The following is a 19,690-nucleotide window of genomic DNA, read 5'->3' as shown; positions in this document are numbered from 1 at the left end:
AGGCTTTGAAATCGGGCAGAAAGCCTGGTCAGATGCTGGCTCAGTCATCGATCTGCAATCAGATCTCAGGCTAGAGCGTTGGGCTTTCTGAAACATCGTCTCCCCATCTGTAAAATGGAAACACTGTTTCTACACTTGGGAAACTAAAAGTACACGTGGCATGTGCCTGAGAAATGACAGGTGCTCAATAAACTATTTAATTTTATAGTTATGAAATTCAAGGTTTTTCTGTTTTTGCTAGGAAATATAAATTATAAAGTTAAAAATAGATCCTGTTTGCTATGTTTCAAAAAAAAAAAGAATTAAGAGTTTTCTGGTAATTGGATGCCAATCTTGATCTTGATTTTCCTAACATTTTAATTATAAAACTACGAACAGAACAATGTAGTATCTTATAATTTAGTATTTTATAATTTGATCCATTTGATCTTGTCAATTCAATTAAACACGTAATCAATGTTAGTCTCTGCCCCACTGAATTGTCTGGACTGAATTAACTGTCTTTTTTCATTATGCGTAAATGAGACAAAGTGGATTTGTTCTTTCTTCCCCATGCAATTCCATAACGCGTATCTTTGATGAAAACAATATTTGCCAAAGCATATAGCACTTTCCACACACAGCACTTTGTTCTAAGAGCTTTACGGACGTACGCTTTGCAGTAACCAACTCCATTTCACCCCGAGTTGGTATGTGATAGAGGTAGGATTTGAATTCTGGGAATCGGATACTAGAGCTCACAGGGGTTTTTTGTTGTTGTTGTTTAATGTTCATCTGTTTTTGAGAGGCAGCACATGTGGGGCAGGGGCAGCTAGAGGGGGACAGAGGATCTGAAGCAGGCTCTACGTTGACAGCAGCGAACCTCACGGACCACAAGATCACGACCCGAGCCAAAGTTAGACGCTCAACCGATGAAGCCACCCAGGTGCTCCACAGAGCTCAGTTTTAACCTCTCTTCTATATTTGCCTCTCAACGCTTTAAGTCACTGCTTTAATAAACCAGGATATCTGGTCAGAGCCGGATGTGCAGATTGAAAATGTGAATTAGTACTTGCAGGACAATGTGTTAACACAGAGACTAGCTAGCCCTTCTCATCCAGAAATCAAATATAAATGACCTAAAATATCCTATAATAAAAACATACTTTACTGAAAGTAAAATGTTCAAGGTCTAAGGGTAATACTTTATTTGGCTATTCTGAGTTTATTTTTCCATGTAGTGACAATATTTATTTTCCTATGTTTCTGGTTACATTTTCCTTTTAGTTTCTTTTGCAGAGAGTTCTGCCTTTACCCGTCCCTGAAATGTTTACCAAGATTTTGACTCTGACTTCTTCTCACCTGCATAAGTTCTCCTTGGCTCCTACGGCTTCCACCACGACTCGTACGGAAAAGATTCCTAAGTCTTTACATCTCAGTCTCTCTCCTAAGCACCACAGAGAGATCGACCACAGAGGTGGTAGTCCAAAGGTTATTTCAACATGACCAAAACTTTACTCAGCAGCTACCCCCTAAAAAAGACCAGTTTCTCCTTCTGCTTTGCTCTCTGGAGAAAAAGGCAATCCTACCTACTCGGGTGTCAAGTCATAAAGTTCTCTAGTTGGAGGGATTTCTTGGACTTTTCTGCCTGCCCCGACCTGATCATTACACCTACCAGCTCTGCCTTCCACATGCCTGTCCAGCTGTCCTCTCCAGTTTACCCCCCAGTTGTGAGCGGCCTTTCTTTAGGTTCTTGCCACCTTCCACTGACACCAACTTCTAATGGTTCTGTGTCCCTGTCTCATGTCCTACCCTCTCCAATAACATCTGCAACACATTGAAGGAAAATGTTCTCAAAGACAATCTGATCACGTGGCTGCCTGGTACCCTGGACATGCCCATGTTAAACTCTCCTCACACCCCCCTGTGACTGCTGGTTTTACTGTCTGTCCGCCCCCCAGCGGTTGAGTACTGAGGGTGGCTTCAAGCTTTCTTCACTACCGTATCCCCAGGGCCTAGGGCAGCAGCTCCTTGCTGGTAATTGTTGCTTAAATGAATGACACTATTTTAATTCAAAGAGCTCACATTCCCTTAAAATATAACTTGCCACAGTTAACTTAAGAGAGGGTTAAGGGAGGTGCCTGGCTGGCTCAGTTGGTGGAGTGTGCAACTCTTGATCTCAAGAGTTCGAGTCTCATGGCAGGTGTAGAGCTTACTTAAAAAAAAATGAGCAATCTATGTTGTGAGGCGGAGAGCCACTGCTAGCATTCTACTCATTCTACCATCTTTTCTATTCTAATGAGTTAGAGTATGTATTTTTGAGAAGGAAAATAAGTTTGGGAGATTTTATCTAAAACTAGTGCTATTTAAAGGGTTGGTCTACAAATATCTCATTTTAAACCTGTGAAATTACTAACATGACCTGTGAGTGAGCCTTCTATTTTGCTACTCAAATGAGCATTAATTATTGTAATCTTTAAAGCAATGTATGTACTTTATAATTCTTTCTATTCTTAGTTATGAAGATTTTTTATTGAATTATCATAAGTATAATAAATAAACATTATTTTTTATATATTCTTTAGTGGTGGATATATTTTCTGTAAAAATACAGCTCTTCATTATCTTTAATCGTTCCATTAAACCCACCAATTTTGTATCAGTAATAGTTAATTTTGCCATTCAGGATAAGATGACCCAAACTCACAATCTAGCCATTCTTCGACAGAACACAAGAAAGTACAAGGGCTGGGAAAATTATTATCCCACTCCTGCCTACAACACAATTTTCATTGGTATCTGGATAAAAGAAACCCAAAAGTAGGGGCGCCTGGGTGGCTCAGTCGGTTAAGCATCCGACTTCAGCTCAGGTCATGATCTCACGGTCCGTGAGTTCGAGCCCCGCATCGGGCTCTGTGCCGACAGCTCAGAGCCTGGAGCCTGCTTCAGATTCTGTGTCTCCCTCTCTCTCTGACCCTCCCTCGTTCATGCTCTGTCTCTCTCTGTCTCAAAAATAAATAAACATTAAAAAAAATAATAAAAATAAAAAATAAACCCAAAAGTAAAAGAAGGAAAATGCAGAGCGTGGTCATAAGATGCCTAAATACAGTAAGTACAGCACTGGTACCCGTGTTCAGATCATTAATCTGATTCAGATTCAGATGATCAGGTTCAGCATGCTTCCACATGGTAACTCTCCAGGACAGGTTAGAGTAACTCCTCCATAAATGAAAACAAGTACAACTTTCACAGCACTTTGTTATCCATCCAGATTATTCCAGTTCCTTTTTCCAGACGGCACTTGAATGCCTGCTCGCTGGGGTAGGTGGTTTTCACCACACCCGTGCCATCAGGACCCATCACCCTGGGGCTGTGCTGCTGCGGAAACTTGTATCAAGCTCACTTCAAGGCTTTCCTGTCCTGTTTCACACCAGCATATATTTGCAGACATGGCTGTCTCCCCCTCACCACACTTAAAACTCCTTGCCGTCCACATCTTCACAGCGTACCCATTACTGTGCACAGTGCTGCGCACTGCACAAGTACTCAGAAGCTGCCTATTTATTTACTAATGCTTCTGGTCCTGCCTTCTCACTGGCTTTCTAACAAAGTAACATTTTAATAGACTCTGAAGAATGACCAGTTCACATTAATGAAAAGCTTTAAAAATATGAAGTCACTTGTTATCTTATTACTTCAAAGCACCTGAATGACAGTCACTAAACAGGTACCCAGGTAGTGCTGGCCAGACATGCATGAGAATGTGGCTTGAGTGGTGAGGCTGGCAGGTTATTAGCAAACCTGCCTGAGAGCGGGTGTCGTGACAACAGCACAGGTTCTAGAGAAACTGGTGTTTGAATCCCAGCTCCACTGCTCAGCCACTGCTGATAGTGGGTAAGTACTCTCACCTTTCAGGGTATTTAGAGATACAATTAGAATAGGGAATAGGGAAGGCACTACTCCTAGAGCTGAGCACAGTGCCTGGGATCTGGCAGGTCCTCAGGAAATGCCAGCTCTCTCCCATCTGTGGTCTCCATGTCTGTTCATAGCATTTCCCCCTCCTAACCACACACGCTGGCGGTCTTCAAAGCCTCCCTCTCCCTCCCCTCCTGTCCAATCAGATGCCAGGCCCTGTTGCTTCTACTGCCACAGTGTTTCCCACATACCCTCCTTTCTGTGTGACACAGAGATGCCCCAGCGCTCTAGGGTCATGGAAGGTTCTACCTGCCTAGGGAAGGAGGGTAGTCAGATGGCTTAACAGACAAGGGGACGCTGAGATAAGCGTTGAAAAATCAATAGCATTTCTACCAAAGCAGGAAGAAAGGAGGCCCCTCAGGCAGGCCATTTCAGGTAGGAGGAAATGTGTGAATGAGCTCCACACACTGAGCACAGTTGGAGAGCTATTCCTTTGTTTGCCTGAGGAAAGGGGGAGATTGGGATTAGGGTTAAGCAAACGAGGTTTAACACGAGTCAGAGGAGAAGGGCCTTATGTCCGAGTACAAAGGTGTCCCCAAACTCCCTGGCCATCATAGACAGCTCCTATTGCGTTCTATTGTCCTTTTGCTTGGACCTTTATTATAGGGCTTTGCAAACTTGACCTCTGTTACGACTATCCATGCAACTCTTATCTAGAACACTTAAGGGCAAGTTCATTGAAGATGGGGGCTTATGCCTCCTTCTGCCTTTTTCAAGATAAAAATCTATAATGCCTTAGACGTGGAAAATGCTCAATAAACATGGGTCATGTTGAATCTGTTTCGTACATATGCTTTTTGTACATATGCTTCTTGACATAGTTACAAATGAAAAACTATGTTTTACTAAGTATTGTATATATATTCCTTATAGGATTATTTACATTATCATTTTATCAAAATGATGATAAAGAGGACTTATTAAGTAACAGCTTTCACTCAACTTTTTCTGAATCACAAAATTTTTAAATTAGGAGAGATTAGAAGTACAGAGATGACATTATTATAGCTGCTTATGATGACTGTATACTAAATGATGCACACTTTTTTGCCTTGAACCTATGATTACAATAACAACATATACCCACGTCAATATTCATACGTACACAATTTCAATTCAACAAATAATTCTTGAGCCCTTGAGATGTGTTAGTCACTGTATTTACTGGGGATATAAAAATAATGTCCCCTATGGTAATTATGCAACAATGGGCTATGTTTATGGTCAGAGACAAAAATGAAACAGAAAACCTGAGACTCACAGAGTGAAGTGAATCTCTCAGTTAGGGGCCAAGGACAGATTCAGACTGTTGTCTCCTGACTTCAGTTTAGTTCTATTTCTATTATAGTTTCCTATTTCTCAGCAAGTACCAATGTGCTCATACTTGTGAGCTGTTTGCCTGAGACTTACCAACAACTTGTTGGGAAAGGATTTGTGCCTGAAAAATGTTGGTTAGCTCTTCAGTGATTAATGATCTTGGCATCACTAAACCCTATGCTTTATCTAACAACAAATCTAGACAGCGGACCTGACACAGAGCTTTATACGAGTGAGTTATTTAATTAATGAAGATAGATGTGAAAATCTAAGCAGCACCCCACTACCTGATCTGGCAACTACAAGACCTCTGAACAAAAGGCCACTCAAGTGCACAGCTGTCACAAAACTCACGAATGTCTTTGTAGGAATATCATGAACCCATTTCAAAATCTCACGCAGTTAAACCCGATGTCAAATTAGAAGCAAGAAATGTGGGAATAGCAGTGAAAAGTGATGAGGCAAGTAAGAAAGGTGAAAAAGCATGGAATCTGCAAGCATTTAGCATAGATGTTGTGTCTGAATGTGTGTGCATGCACACATGTGTGTTCTCCAAATGCACAATCATTATCTGATGTTAATTATAGAATGATATTAATTACAAAAGCATCATCCCTCAAGGGAAGAGGTAAATAATGTATCATTGCCTTCATCTGTGGAGGTGGGGAAGGACACATTTTATAGACTTAAATCGCAATTGGTTAATAATTTTAAAGCATCCATGTAAGTTAATTTCTTTGATGTGTAAAATTCAGACATGAGTTACTTCTGATAAAGCCAGATAGATAAGAAATGTGATTGCTTTACATTTACTGATGATTAAAATTCAGGCAGATAGTTTTCATATGAATTAAAATGAATATTGGACAACACGGCTAAATGAGGCTCACGGACTTACTGGAGAGTAGGATATCGAGTTGGAGTATAAAGTATTCCCAGATTCATCTGAAACTGAGCATTTTTATATGCTAAAATTACTTTTTCAAAAGTCTGGCTTAAAAAGTATCTTTACATTTTCTTTCCTTTGTTCATAAGTAAATTGCAATATTCTGCAGAACAGTGATAATGACGTCATGTTCCACACACCGCCAGAGGGTTCCAGGGGACCCTCAGACCCTTTTAGAGTAGACCCAACAGCTGGTTGTAGTGCACCATCTAGTGGCTGAAGGAATCACTGATGCTGAATGTTTCTTGTACTGCATTTTCGAAAACACTCTGATAGATATATTTAGAAAGTAAGAGAATTGTAAATAGCAATTCCAGATTTGTAAGACTATTTCCCTCTAAAACTTATATTTAGATCATTTAATAAGTAATAAAATTCTTGACCTGAGGGAAAATCATAGCAACATGCTAGTTATGTATAACAAAGGCTTAGATGGCCATTAATTTCATTATACTGCACATTCATTTTAAATACACTGTCCACTGCTTCACGTAGAGGAGACACAATCTATACCAGTGAAGGGGAACAATGTACCTGCTGACAAGATTGCTGTATAGGATTGCTGAGATAGTTTTTTCCTCCTTTTTACTATGCCTTAAACAATTTACCACAGGCGAGTGTTAGTAAAGGCATTTAAAAATGTTCGGGCAAGTATTTATGTTATTATCTAAACTGCACAGTCATGACAATATACTTACATCATTTTTAAATTTAAAAAGGCATTCTGTAGAATTTCTCTTTTTACTCTAAATTGCTATTATCTAGAAAATGTTCCTCTTTTCTACCAATGTGTTCAATTTACTGCGTGAGTCCTAAATAGATGACTGGTCATGTGCTAATAATGCAACAAAAGATCAAGTGTTAAAGGTAAAATTAATGTGACTTTATCAAAGAAAATTTCTCATGGCTACTTGCTCACCTCCTATAGCGTGCGTAGATCTTATAAGTCATGTTATAATCCCACACGCTACACTCATTGTGATTGGTCACACACAAATAACTTACTCAATGTGCCTGGAGCAAAGGTAAGGCTAAGATATTTGTTAAAAGCAAAGCAAGCCAACCTCAATCCCTATACAGCTAGTGTTGATTTCATCTTGAACACAAAGTTGAGAAATCTCGCATAGAATTATAAATCAGAAACAAGTATGGGCTCCCTCTGAACCAAGTGGCAGTAAATCAACCAAATCCCATTCTTTCTTTTTAGAAGTACTATTATTTGCTAATTTAGGAGGCTATGTCTCGCAGAGTAAGAATCTCCTTGTGAAGTCGATGAATGGATTTGGGATGCCTTGGTTTGGAGCAGGGATTTCACAAGGACATTCTGATGTAGCTGTGAGACCAAGAAAGATGGGTTGGAGGTAGGACGATTAGGTGGATGTTTAGCTATTCGTTAATGAATTAAGACCCACTTGGACGAAAGTCTCTGAGATCACATCTCAGGGCTTTGTCCTTGAACCTGTCCTACTTAATACCTGGCAGATATGGAGAAGCTGAAGGACAGAACTAAAATACTAAATGCAAGGCGGGCAGGGAGAGAGTTCAATGTCATTTCAACTTATTGGGAGAATGGGCCCCAATATCAAATGGATATAGAATAATTATTTCCCAGACTTGAAAGGGCAGGTGCAGCCCTCAGAATACCAATTCTGGCCTGTATCTCCTACAAGAGATCAGCCAGCCTGCAGTGAAAAGTGTCCAGGGAGAGGAAATGCACTACTCCCAAGGGAGCCATCCCTTGAGGGAGAGGTCTAACTACAAACACAACATTGAATATTCAGGTTTAAAAAAACATTCTTAAATTTTTTATTTATTTTTGTGAGCAAGAGAGACAGAGTGTGAGCGGGGGAGGGGCAGAGAGAGAGGGAAACACAGAATCCGAAGCAGGCTCCAGGCTCTGAGCTGTCAGCACAGAGTCCGATGTGGGGCTCAAACTCATGAACTGTGAGATCATGACCTGAACCAAAGTCGGATGCTTAACTGACTGAGCCCCTGAATGTTTAGGTTTTAAAAGAAACCAGTTAGGGGCGCCTGGGTGGCGCAGTCGGTAAAGCGTCCGACTTCAGCCAGATCACGATCTCGCGGTCCGGGAGTTCGAGCCCCGCGTCGGGCTCTGGGCTGATGGCTCAGAGCCTGGAGCCTGTTTCCGATTCTGTGTCTCCCTCTCTCTCTGCCCCTCCCCCGTTCATGCTCTGTCTCTCTCTGTCCCAAAAATAAATAAACGTTGAAAAAAAAATTTAAAAGAAACCAGTTATAGGTACAAGGGATGGGCAAGATGTAGTGTTCAGCACATTTTGATTTAGCTGACTTAAGAAAGAGAGTCCATTGCTAGAAGACAATACAATTGTGGCATTTTAAAACCTCTTTCCTCAATTTGTGGTGTGAAAATTTTAAAAGACACAGTGACATGTTGGAATACAGCTAGAAAGACGTGGCTGAGATGACTGAGGACACCTGGTTTGGAGGAATGAAGGTGCAAGTCGTTGATGATGGGGTTTCGAGGGGCACCAGGGCCAGGAAGCGGAAATGAGAGCATGATAATTGGAGCTATTCCATTTATTTTTTTTTTATTTATTTTTTTTTTTTAAATTTTTTTTTTTCAACGTTTATTTATTTTTGGGACAGAGAGAGACAGAGCATGAACGGGGGAGGGGCAGAGAGAGAGGCAGACACAGAATCGGAAACAGGCTCCAGGCTCTGAGCCATCAGCCCAGAGCCTGACGCGGGGCTCGAACTCCCGGACCGCGAGATCGTGACCTGGCTGAAGTCGGACGCTTAACCGACTGCGCCACCCAGGCGCCCCTGGAGCTATTCCATTTAACCCGGAAGTACCGAGAGCCGAACAGTGTCATAACAGGCGATTCAATACCGTATGAGGGGAGGCCTTGGTCCCAAGAAATGTCACCCACCTTGTCTTGCAGAAGAATCAACCGTCTGCCACTTGGAAGCTACTAAAAACCACTGCTACGGGAACAATACTTGACCAGGAGACACCATTATACAAAGGAGGTAACGACAGCTGCAACCACCTGGTGTTGTGACGATCCAACAAAAGAAAAGATGTGTGCGTGTGCAGAAAACTGCATCGGAATGACTTGTTCTTTGTAAGAGATGACACCCAAGGGATTCCCCTAGTTAGGGAACAAAGTAGACTCTGTGGCGTACAAGGTCCATTTGGACCCTAGGAGTCGATGATTTCATCTTATTAATAACCCAAGCTAATTAATTCTGCTTCAACATTCAAAGTCTATAATGCTTTGAACTATACATCATGTCTCCCCTACCTTCATAGTCTATGTCAAATCCCTTAATGCCATGAAGTTAGATCCTTTAATAGCACCTAATTAAACCATTTCCTCTCGTTCACTGTTCATCATTCGGATAAACGGAATAGAGACGTCTGTGTACAAATGGCGTTAATATGTATTTCAGTATGCTCAAGGAAAATAGAAATAACTTGAAATATATGGTGGTTTACTGTAGATAGATCCTTCTTTTTTTTTTTTTAAATAATAGAAATGCTCCCTTTAAAACTCAGTATTATGACCTGATCATACTTAACGACTATGATTTATGTTCATTATCCACGGACAGGATGGAACATGCTTATTTGATTTTCATGTTTTTATATTCATTCTTTGCCTAAATGGTAAAGAAACGGACTCAAAAATAATGTCTAAGAAATGAAATAAAAACCTCTCTTGGGGAAGCTCGGAATCAATGGAGAGGCAAGAATCTGGAATTAAGTACAAAAAGGAAAAGGATTGGGAACGGGGATGAAAGATGAGAAGTATGCAAAATATGCTGAATTATTGGAAGTATTAAAAGTATATGTTATACGTTAGATGAGCAAAAGTAAGCTTCAGATTCTACAATGCTTTTTTGACCTCAGGCAAGCCTCCTATGCCATAACTTCATCACACACACACACAGACACACAGACACACACACGGTGCCCGGTCTCAGTGTTTGCAGAGTCATGGAGCAGATTCTGTAAAGTACCTTTGGAAACCATCTAATAACATGAGTAAATAAATGGCAAAGAATGCTGGCTTAAACGATTTTGCTACCTCAGCTGGGAAACGGTTTTCATAGTGTGGTTATTTTAATATATTTGAGATGGCAATACTATTCACACAGCCCAATGGGAGTCTGTTACACTTGAAGTTTCCAGCTAGAGGCAGGTGCTGGCGTCTGATTCCTGTTGAGGAGAGTCACTGGACTCCCCTTACTCCACATGTAGCATGTTGCTACCAGGAATTGCCAGGAATGTGTGTGAATGGGTTTCCCACTTCCACCTGCTTCTTTGAGCTTCACACATTCTAGTCACCACTTTTCCGAGAAATGGTAGTGTAACTGTGGGGCCCTCCTTATACCTCCAGTCTCTTCCCAGAGCTTTCCGCCTTCCACTGGTGGCTCCCAACAGGATTCAGGAGCCAAGGAAGCCAGGGGATGCCAGCTAAGGGACACACAAGGCAGAGGATGGAAGGGGTGGGTGGATCAATACATGGACGGGTGGAGAGGGCAACAGCTGGGGGATGGATGGGTGTGTGGATGAGTGGATGGTGACAAAGTCAGTAAATCACATGTGGTCTCAATTTCCTAAAATTCCTCTCTCTATATCTACAATGCCAGTGAGATGAAATGGAATCATGTGGAAATATTTTTTAAACTCTTTACAGTGCTATGTGTACGTCGATTTATTTTATTTTTTTGGTTTACTTATTGGGTTATCTGGGGGACGAGACCGGGGGGAGAAAAGCGTGATCTAAGTGGTGGTTAAAATGCTAACTTTAAGAAAACAGAACAATTTTGTTCAGCTTGTTCTTCAATGTGCTTTGTGGATATTTTAAAACCCGCTAAACTAGACAGTGATTAAGTGGCAACACTGATCATAGAAGAAGGCTAGATCCCTGTGTCATACCATCGTAAACCTCCTTAAGACACAGAAGACTTACTTCACTGGTTGCTAAAGTTCACTAAGACTTAAGCCTTTTTCAGCTGAGAGAGGGGATCATTCCACTCAGAAAGGAAGCCAATTTGAGATGGCTGGGTAACAAGCAACACAGCATTCCAGCACGCTCACAACCCCGGAAGCAATCAGTGGCCCCCGCGGGATTTTCACTGAACCCCCCCCCCCCCCCCCCACCCCAGTGAGAAGCCCTGTAACACAGTACCTGTATGTGTCCTTCGGTGAGCCTTCAGGTGAGAACTTTTTGTGTATACTTTGTTGCATCCTTCAAAGTCACATCTGTGGATACGCCGTTTTCTGGAGTCTGGGGATTCAGACCGTCTCTGGCGTCTTGTGCTCTCAATACTAAATGGTGAAATTGAACTGGAAAAAGAAAAACCAGAGTTAAGTGGTGAGAAGCACACAGCACTCTGGTTTGTTCTAGTGGCACGAGACCTCCGTCTCATGGTCTATAGCTTCATATAAACTCGAAGCCCCAGGTCCCCACTTCCCACTGTCACTTGCTTGGACATATTTTATTTCTTAATCTCGAAGACAGGTAGCTTGACCTACTTCTGACGAAACGCTCCTCTAGAGAGAAAGCTATGCTAAAACAACAAGACCAAAACAAAAACGGAGTAAAAGCAGTGGTAGGGATCCTTGTTATCAAAAGAAACAATCTGGAACTTCTGAATGACACTCACAGACAATATTTTTGGAAGCCCTGCTATAGACAGACAAAATGAATGCATTTAATAAGTAACACAAGGGTCTGAATTGCACGTGAAAACATATAAAATTGTGTAAAATCACAAGGTACATTTCAAAACAAGTGAGGTCAGGCTGAAAGAAATGACATCAGTACGTCAATAACATGACTCACGACGAGCTATTTCTGTTCACTAACATGCACCTGACATTTAACTTTTCCAGTTGGTGGTTTTTCATGGTGAGGAATAAAGTACATTGTATTTAAAGATTAGCTGTACCACCATTATGAGAAAAAGTTTTAACTATGAAATTTGGCCCTGACTTGCACGTTGTTTAATCTTCATGCCACAGTAGAAAAACAGGATTAGTTTGTAACGTCAGGTAATTGATTAACATGTACTTCTTCAAACCTTAATCTCTTTTGCTTGAGGTAGAAATGAAGAATATGACTAATCGTCTTTAGTTATCCATGGAGTTCTTTACTATTATTATGAAATACAACACAAAAGCAATCATCCGTATTTCTACCACACAAAATTTAACACTGTTAATATTTTCTTCCAGCTTTTTCGTGTCTTGACGCTTTTTAAAATTCATTTTTATTAGTAAATCACCTCTTTTTAAAAAGCTGAATGACTCTGAGCAAGAGTTCTTTGAAGTGAAGTTGAAGCTTTACCTAAGAAGATCACAGATGAAGACTGACCCCGCCTTTGTCTTCCATCCGCTTCCTCTCTGCGCAAACTTCTGCTACCAGTTTTCTCGGAATTCTTCCAATTCTTCCAAATGATCCTTACCTATACATATCTACAGTCATAGAAATTCATAATGTTGCTTGGTTTTTTAAGAGCCGTGTAAATATCATGTTGTTCACATCATTTTGCAAAGTGCTCTACACTTGCCTTTTCTTCACTCAACATGAAGCATTTGAGATCATCCACGCTGATGCCAACATTGGAGTTTATACTTGTAGTGTTACGTACCACCACGACTCTAGTCTAAGATATCTTCCTTTTATATTTAAAAAATTTTTTTAATTAAAAAAAAATTTTTTTTTACATTCATTTATTTGTGAGAGACAGAGAGAGACAGAGCACAAGTGGGGGGAGGGGCAGAGATAGAAGGAGACACAGAATCCGAAGCAGGCTCCAGGCTCTGAGCTGTCAGTACAGAGCTCCATGCGGGGCTCAAGCTCACAAACCGTGAGATCATGACCTGAGCTGAAGTCGGACGCTCAACTGACTGAGCCACCCAGGCACCCCTTCTTTTTATAGTTTAATGTCTCTAAAATCAGTAGCTTCTTACAATTTGATAGCTTGTCATAGTTTAACTGGCATAATTTTTTTGTTAGCGGTACATAAGTAATGGTGCATTTTACAATATGTGGTATTTTAAACTTATTTCAGGGGTTGGTAAGATTTTTCAGTAAATGGTTAGACGGTAAATATTTTGTTTTGACTTTGAGAGCCATACGGCATACATTTAACAAATCAACTCCGCACTTGTAGCATGAAAGTAGCTATAGACAATACATAAACAAGAGAGCATGGCTAATGTTCCAATAAAACTTTATTTACAAAACAGTGGGTTGCACTTGGGTCCAGTGGTTGACACATGACTTAGATGAAATATGGTCCAGTGAATATTTATCCCAGAGTCTTAAAATCTATTTCCTAAGGGATGGCCATTTAGATTATTTTTTGAAGTTTATTTAACAGAGAGAGAGAGAGAGAGAGAGAGAGAGAGAGAGAGAATGAGGGGGGAGGGGCAGAGAGAGAGAGGGAGAGAGAGAATCCTAAGCAGTCTCCCCACTGTCAACGCAAAGCCTGATGCAGGGCTCAAACTCATGAACCATGAGATCATGACCTGAGCTGAAATCAAGAATTGGTTGCTTAACCAACTGAGTCACCCAAGAGCCTCCAAATTGTTTCTAGTATTTCACTGTAACATTGCTCCCCAATGTTTCCTTCTATGGTAATTGCCTTTTAAGTTTTCAATGTGTCTTCTCCCTTTTACAAATAACAGATTCAGCAGCCAAAGCTTTCTATTAGTAGCTAAGACAAAATATAAGTGGTGTTTATCTACTTGTGTCTTAAAAAGTTTTATGCAAGATCTTTATTAGTAGAAGAAAGAAAATATGGGGTGGCTTAGCCACTTTTTCCAGCTTTCCCATGAATCAGTGTGGATTTGTGGTTTTCCACACAACCGACTCAGTTGTGGTGACTGGAGCCTATTGTGAAAAGAGTCAAAATAGTGTGACTGGCCTGTCCATGAAAGAACAGCTTCGGTCACTCCTGCCAAGGTACGCTCTGGCATAAGGTGCGATTCTGATGAACAAAATGGTATGTGTGATGACAGGGCAACAGTAATTCATTTCTTGGATATCAGGTCATGAAAATAAATATGGATCTTGGCACCGGGGACCTCAAAAACAGAAACTTCTGTGTTGTGATACATTTGACGTCTTTTAAATCAAGAGAAAATGATATGGTATCTGTTTCCTTCAAATTATAACTTAAAGTTATACTTGCTACACACTCATAAGCACCAGGGTAAATGTACCTATGCATAACCACACACATATATCGTTATGCCCGCAGTTTATTTTAGCTATTTATCTTGCGATGTATTCATGTATGCAGAGAGAAGTAAAAAAAATAGATCTGAAATTAAAACCAGGTAACTACCAAGCATGTCTTTAAGGGACCAATGGTGTCATGCTGCTCTCCAATCCTGTCAATCATGAACTATGTGGCAGGTGGGTAAGGAAAGCAGAGGCCACAGAATGGCACGATATTACTACACCAAGAGTCCTGAATTTAAACCAAAATGAAGACATGTTAGGCGGACGGCCCTAATGCTAAAAACTTCACCCCCTGGTTTTTCCTCGTTTAGGAAATGGCCTGTTGTAGTCCATTATGAAGAACCACCCCCTAAAGGTATCTATGCCATGAAAATAAGAAATAATTTTCAGGGCGCCTGGGTGGCTCAGTCGGTTGAGCGACCGACTTCGGCTCAGGTCATGATCTCACAGTTTTCGAATTCGAGCCCCGTGTCGCGTGGGGCTCTGTGCTGACAGCTCAGAGCCTGGAGCCTGCTTCAGATTCCGTGTCTCCCTCTCTCTCTGCTCCTCCCCCACTCATGATCTCTGTCTCAGAAATAAACATTAAAAAAAAAATTTTTTTTAAATAAAAAAAAAAAAGAAAGAATTTTCTAAAAAGTATGTAGAATGAAGAGCTGCACCAGGCTGAGCTGGCTTGGAAACGATATCCAGTGGGGAAAATTTCTCCTGGCTCCCCATTTCAAATGGCAGAGGCATCCTCTGAAGATTCTGAAGAACCTTTGGCTAGGCTGTGCCTTTCAGAACCACTTGCTGGATCTCTTTGTGGAAAAGTAAGAAGTGGGGCTGGAGTAGACAGGGATCAAAAGAGCAAAACGACTTCAAGAACGCAGGAAGACGTGAGGACAGTCCCACTCCATGCAGGACCGCTGCTCTGCTGGGGCTCATGCAAAAACCCACAGATGGCAGGCATGTTAGGGGGAAGATAACCAGAGATTGGGGGCTGGGCCAAGCCAAGTTCGTGGCAGGAAATGGGACAGTCAAGGCACTGGTGCCAAGCATCTCTAGAGCTTAGGACACTATGAGCATTCAAGAAATGTTTCCTGAATTGAATGAATGAATGAATGAATGAGTGTATTAAGTCAGGCATTCCTAATTTTTAAATTAAAATAGTCAATCAATTAATCCTTACTTGGCTAATTAATCCTAACTAGGATTCTTTTATTTCAAGTCTTTGGTTAATGGTCATTCAATTCTTTACTCTTATTCTCATTTCCTTAAACTTCATATTTTTAACACTATTACGAAGTGGCTACTGAATATCAGAAGAGTCTGAGTAACCATTAAAACCGCATGTATGTAGGTGTCTCAGTTCTTTGCTCTAAAGTCAAGAGAATGGCAGCATTCTAAAGCATTCCTTACAATTAAAATTCTCAGTGGAAGCACACTGAGACCGCCCGGAACATGTCTAGGATGCTGGTGAATGAAATAAAAATCTTCCTTTTGATGCTGGTGAGCATGTATTGAACACGGGAGGGTGAACAGTGAGTGACCTTCCTCCTCAGCAGTAGCGTCCTGTCCTGTCCTACTCTGAGGCTCACCAGCAGGGGCATCTGGTAACAGAACAGCTGTAGTTATGCTTTGGGTGTTTCTATTCTGCCCTTTCTACGCTTTCTGAGCGGTGTGCCCTTTGTTGAGAAGGCCCTTAAGGTATCCCCAAACACATGCAAATTGGTCCTGCGCTTCGAAAGTTGGTCTTGTTCTCAAGAATGGAAATGCGCAAATATACCGCAGCCTGCGCCAGCACAGGATTCTTCCAATAATCCTTAGTAATAAGCTTGGTATGATGAAAATGGTAGAGGTAAAACGGTTGCCAGTGTGTTCCCAGAGACTGTACAAAAGGCATCTGCACAGTTCAAAAGAACAATAACTAAAGGCCCACTCCCTTCCCCAGAAGGTTAGACCATTTGGAGTAGTGAATGAGCGCCTGAGGGGGCCTCACAGGCACTGCGTTGTAATAATTAGATCTACAGAGAACAAATGAGTGAATCATGACTTCGGTTGCACAACAGTCCCACTTGGAATGGCAAGTTAAATTAGAATTAAACCCAGAGAGGCTCGAAAAGTCACATCCAGGAACAGCTCTATTTAAATAGAAGGCACCGCGTGCCTGCCATGAAAGAAATTAAGGTTAACTGTAATCAGCAGGTAATAAAAGACCATTTGTCACGTGTGACCTTAGTGTGATGAGGTGCCCTTCACTGAAATTGAAGTTTCTATAAGTGTTTGGAAAAAAAAGAAAAAAGAAAAAAAGAAAAGAAAAGAAAGCCAGGACATTCTTTTAAGGCTGAAAAAAGAAAGAGGACACATGCATCCCAAATTTTAAAACAAGAACAGAAAACAGTGGCGTAGAAGGTGCTTAACAAGTTCACAGGTTCAGTCTCAACAGACCTCCAAGGAGCATGGCTGTGGATAACAACGATCGCTGACATTTACAGAAGGCTTACCATGCTCCAGGCGCTGCTCTAAAGGCTTTAAGCTTCAGAGCAACTTTGTGAGGTCGATATTATTACTACCCCTCGTTTAAAGGTAAGGAAACGGAGGCATAGAGAAGGCCAAGGCCAAAACAAAGTAGGTGGCCACACTAGGAATTGAACCCAAGTGGGTGACTCTAGAACCCAATCTTAATGATTACCTTCTTCGGGCTCGGATAGATACAGGTAACATAAACCAGCCTGGGATAAAATGTGAAAATGCGACAAAATAATCTGTATCAATTAAATTTTCCCTCTAGCCCAATTATAGAAAACAACAGCGCATAAAAGCATTCTTAAATGTACTCTGCTGTAGTAAGACATATACTTTTCTCTTGAGAATTTTAAGGTAAACAGCTTTATAAATACTGCCAGTAGAGGTATTCACTATAATTACTTACTGTTAATCTACCTAAGAAAATACTTTCCTAAGTTGTTGTGGAAAAAATATTTATTTCCAGGGAGATGTTTTTCGAAGGCTGAGCCTGGCAGTGGTATGTGATGATGTCTCCCTTGACCACCAAGGCCACAGAACTAGTGTTTTCCTTGACATTCCGGTTTATTTACAATTGTACCAAAAATGATTTTGAGTTGGCTGCACTGATAGAGTTACCTTAAGGGAAGGGAGAACATTCAGTTTTAAAAATACATTTTATGCCATTTTCGGAAGTTTATTTTAAAATTATTTTGAATGGGGCATTAAATATTACTTACTGGGATTGTGAATTAGCTTCTGCCACAGAATACAAGTAAGAACGAACCACTCCCTTGTTAGTAAATCAAACACTACACTGGGAATGAAATATCGAGGCCATAAGCCAAAAAAGAAGTTGATGAGACTTTCAGTTAACCAGACATTACATAAATCTTAGTAATAGAGCTTCTGTTCACTTGGACAAGCCAGATATTCACATTTTTTTTTTTTTTGCAGGCTTTCTCTCAGCCACTAGATGGCTCTCAGGAGCAGGAATCTTTGTATCTGTCCTTCCATACTGTAACAGATTCTGTCTAGCTGCTATCAAACCAAATCAGTGTTTTTCTAGGATATTAATTGGGGAAAAGGTGCTATTTAGATACACTCACTATCTATTCCCTAGAAGCTACATCCCAAGGCAGTGCAGATTCACCAGCCTGAAGTTCCTCTTTCATTGCTGCCTGCAGATTCCTACGGAAAACTACTTTTGATAACAGATTGAAATTGTAAGATTAGTAGTTGCCAACCTTTCCAGAAGCTGTGACTAAGGCATTATACCGCTTCATGTTCAAATCTGGATTCAATAAAAATAAATCCATTTTCACAAAATGTATAAAGCAAGAGTAATACATTTGCTAAAATATGTCAACAAGCTTAATCTTAGCATATACTCAACTAGAACTTGGCACTTTTTTTCATATGAACAGAATATGCCCAAAATGTAGTTCTAATTATTGTTTTATGTTAATAAATAAAGTCTCCTACTAATTACAGATAACAAATTTATGAATGAGATTTTCTGGGAGGTGGGTTTGTGGATAGACTCAGTATATCATGATTTTTACTTAAATACAACAGCTGTTACTAAGTCTTTTTCATCACTTGCTAGACCATTAAAATACTCAAAACTATTATGGGCTTATATTTCTGCTCCTTTTTTGATTCATCACATTTTAGCAAGTTAAGATCATAAGTTGCAGTAACAAAAGGCTTAAAGATAAAACAGAAAAAAAAGGAACCAGTTAATGGCATTAGCTGTGGTTGGTTTTATCATCAAATTTAGGATGAATTTAGATTACAAGCTGAGAGGGGATTGTTTGTTAACAAAAGAGATCCATTTCACAGGGCAGTATCTATTCAAAATAGCTACTGTGGGGTGGGGTGGGGCACCTGGGTGGCTCAGTCAGTTAAGCATCTGACCTCAGATCAGGTCACGATCTCACAGTTCCTAGAGTTCCAGCCAAACGTTGGGCTCTGTGCTGACAGCTCAGAGCCTGGAGACTGCTTCAGATTCTTTGTCTGCTTCTCTCTCTTTCCCTCCCTCACTATCTGTCTCTCTCAAAAATACATAAACGTTAAAAAAAATTTAAAAAGTTACTTTGGGGAAATGCTGTATGCATTGCAAAGACTTTACCCCATCAAATCAATTCATAATATCGGCTGAAACAAGTGTGGATTTCTGAATTACACTGGACACTGAATAGAAGATACATAATGTACTGAAATATTCCAATGAACTTTCTGCAGAATTTCTTCAGAAAACATCAGGGTTGAAACTCTGTTTTATGCCAGGAGTTGTAGCTTAATGGATCATCTGAATCTTAAACTTGCTAGGTATAAAAAGGAGCAATTATTTAAACCTGAAAGCCTTTAAGGCAGGCCCTGTTCTCTCCAGTTGCCATAAGTCCTACTGTTACCTATTGCCTTACAAGGGCAGTGCTTTACATTATCTTCAGGGTATTGTCCATGAACCCATCTGATTTGGAGATCCTCTAGAATCCTGCTAGGTTAAAAATAAATAAATAAGTTCTACTTACTTCCTTAAAGATAAACTTTAAACTTGTCAAGAATGCAGATATGGTCTGATGCATGCCTCTCTTGAAGTTGGCCTATCAACAGGTGCCTGTGTGAAGGGGGGAGGGAGGAGGGAAGGAAGGGAGGAAGGGAGGGAAGAAGGAAGGGAGGGAGGGAGGAAGGGTGGGAGGGAGGAAGGGAGGAAGGAAGGGAGAGAGGGAGGAAGGGAGGG

At 40.7% G+C, this 19,690-nt stretch overlaps 1 protein-coding gene across 10 annotated transcripts in view; it reads right to left on the bottom strand.

Annotated features, from left to right (window-relative positions):
• The window catches only part of KLF12 (KLF transcription factor 12), a 436,833-nt gene that overhangs the window by 8,581 nt on the left and 408,562 nt on the right, over positions 1-19,690 (bottom strand). For all 10 annotated transcript variants that reach the window (XM_040487361.1, XM_040487366.1, XM_040487363.1 and 7 more), the window contains one exon: positions 11,395-11,552. In XM_040487361.1, coding sequence (XP_040343295.1) covers positions 11,395-11,552 — 158 coding nt within the window. The remainder of the gene's footprint in view (positions 1-11,394; positions 11,553-19,690) is intronic.

The sequence above is a fragment of the Herpailurus yagouaroundi genome, unplaced genomic scaffold, assembly GCF_014898765.1.
Source record: "Herpailurus yagouaroundi ecotype Mexico unplaced genomic scaffold, PumYag 164, whole genome shotgun sequence".
In the NCBI taxonomy this organism is placed as follows: Eukaryota; Metazoa; Chordata; class Mammalia; order Carnivora; family Felidae; genus Herpailurus; species Herpailurus yagouaroundi.
Note: the sequence above shows the minus strand (reverse complement) of the source record. Positions and strands in the feature narration are given on the sequence as shown.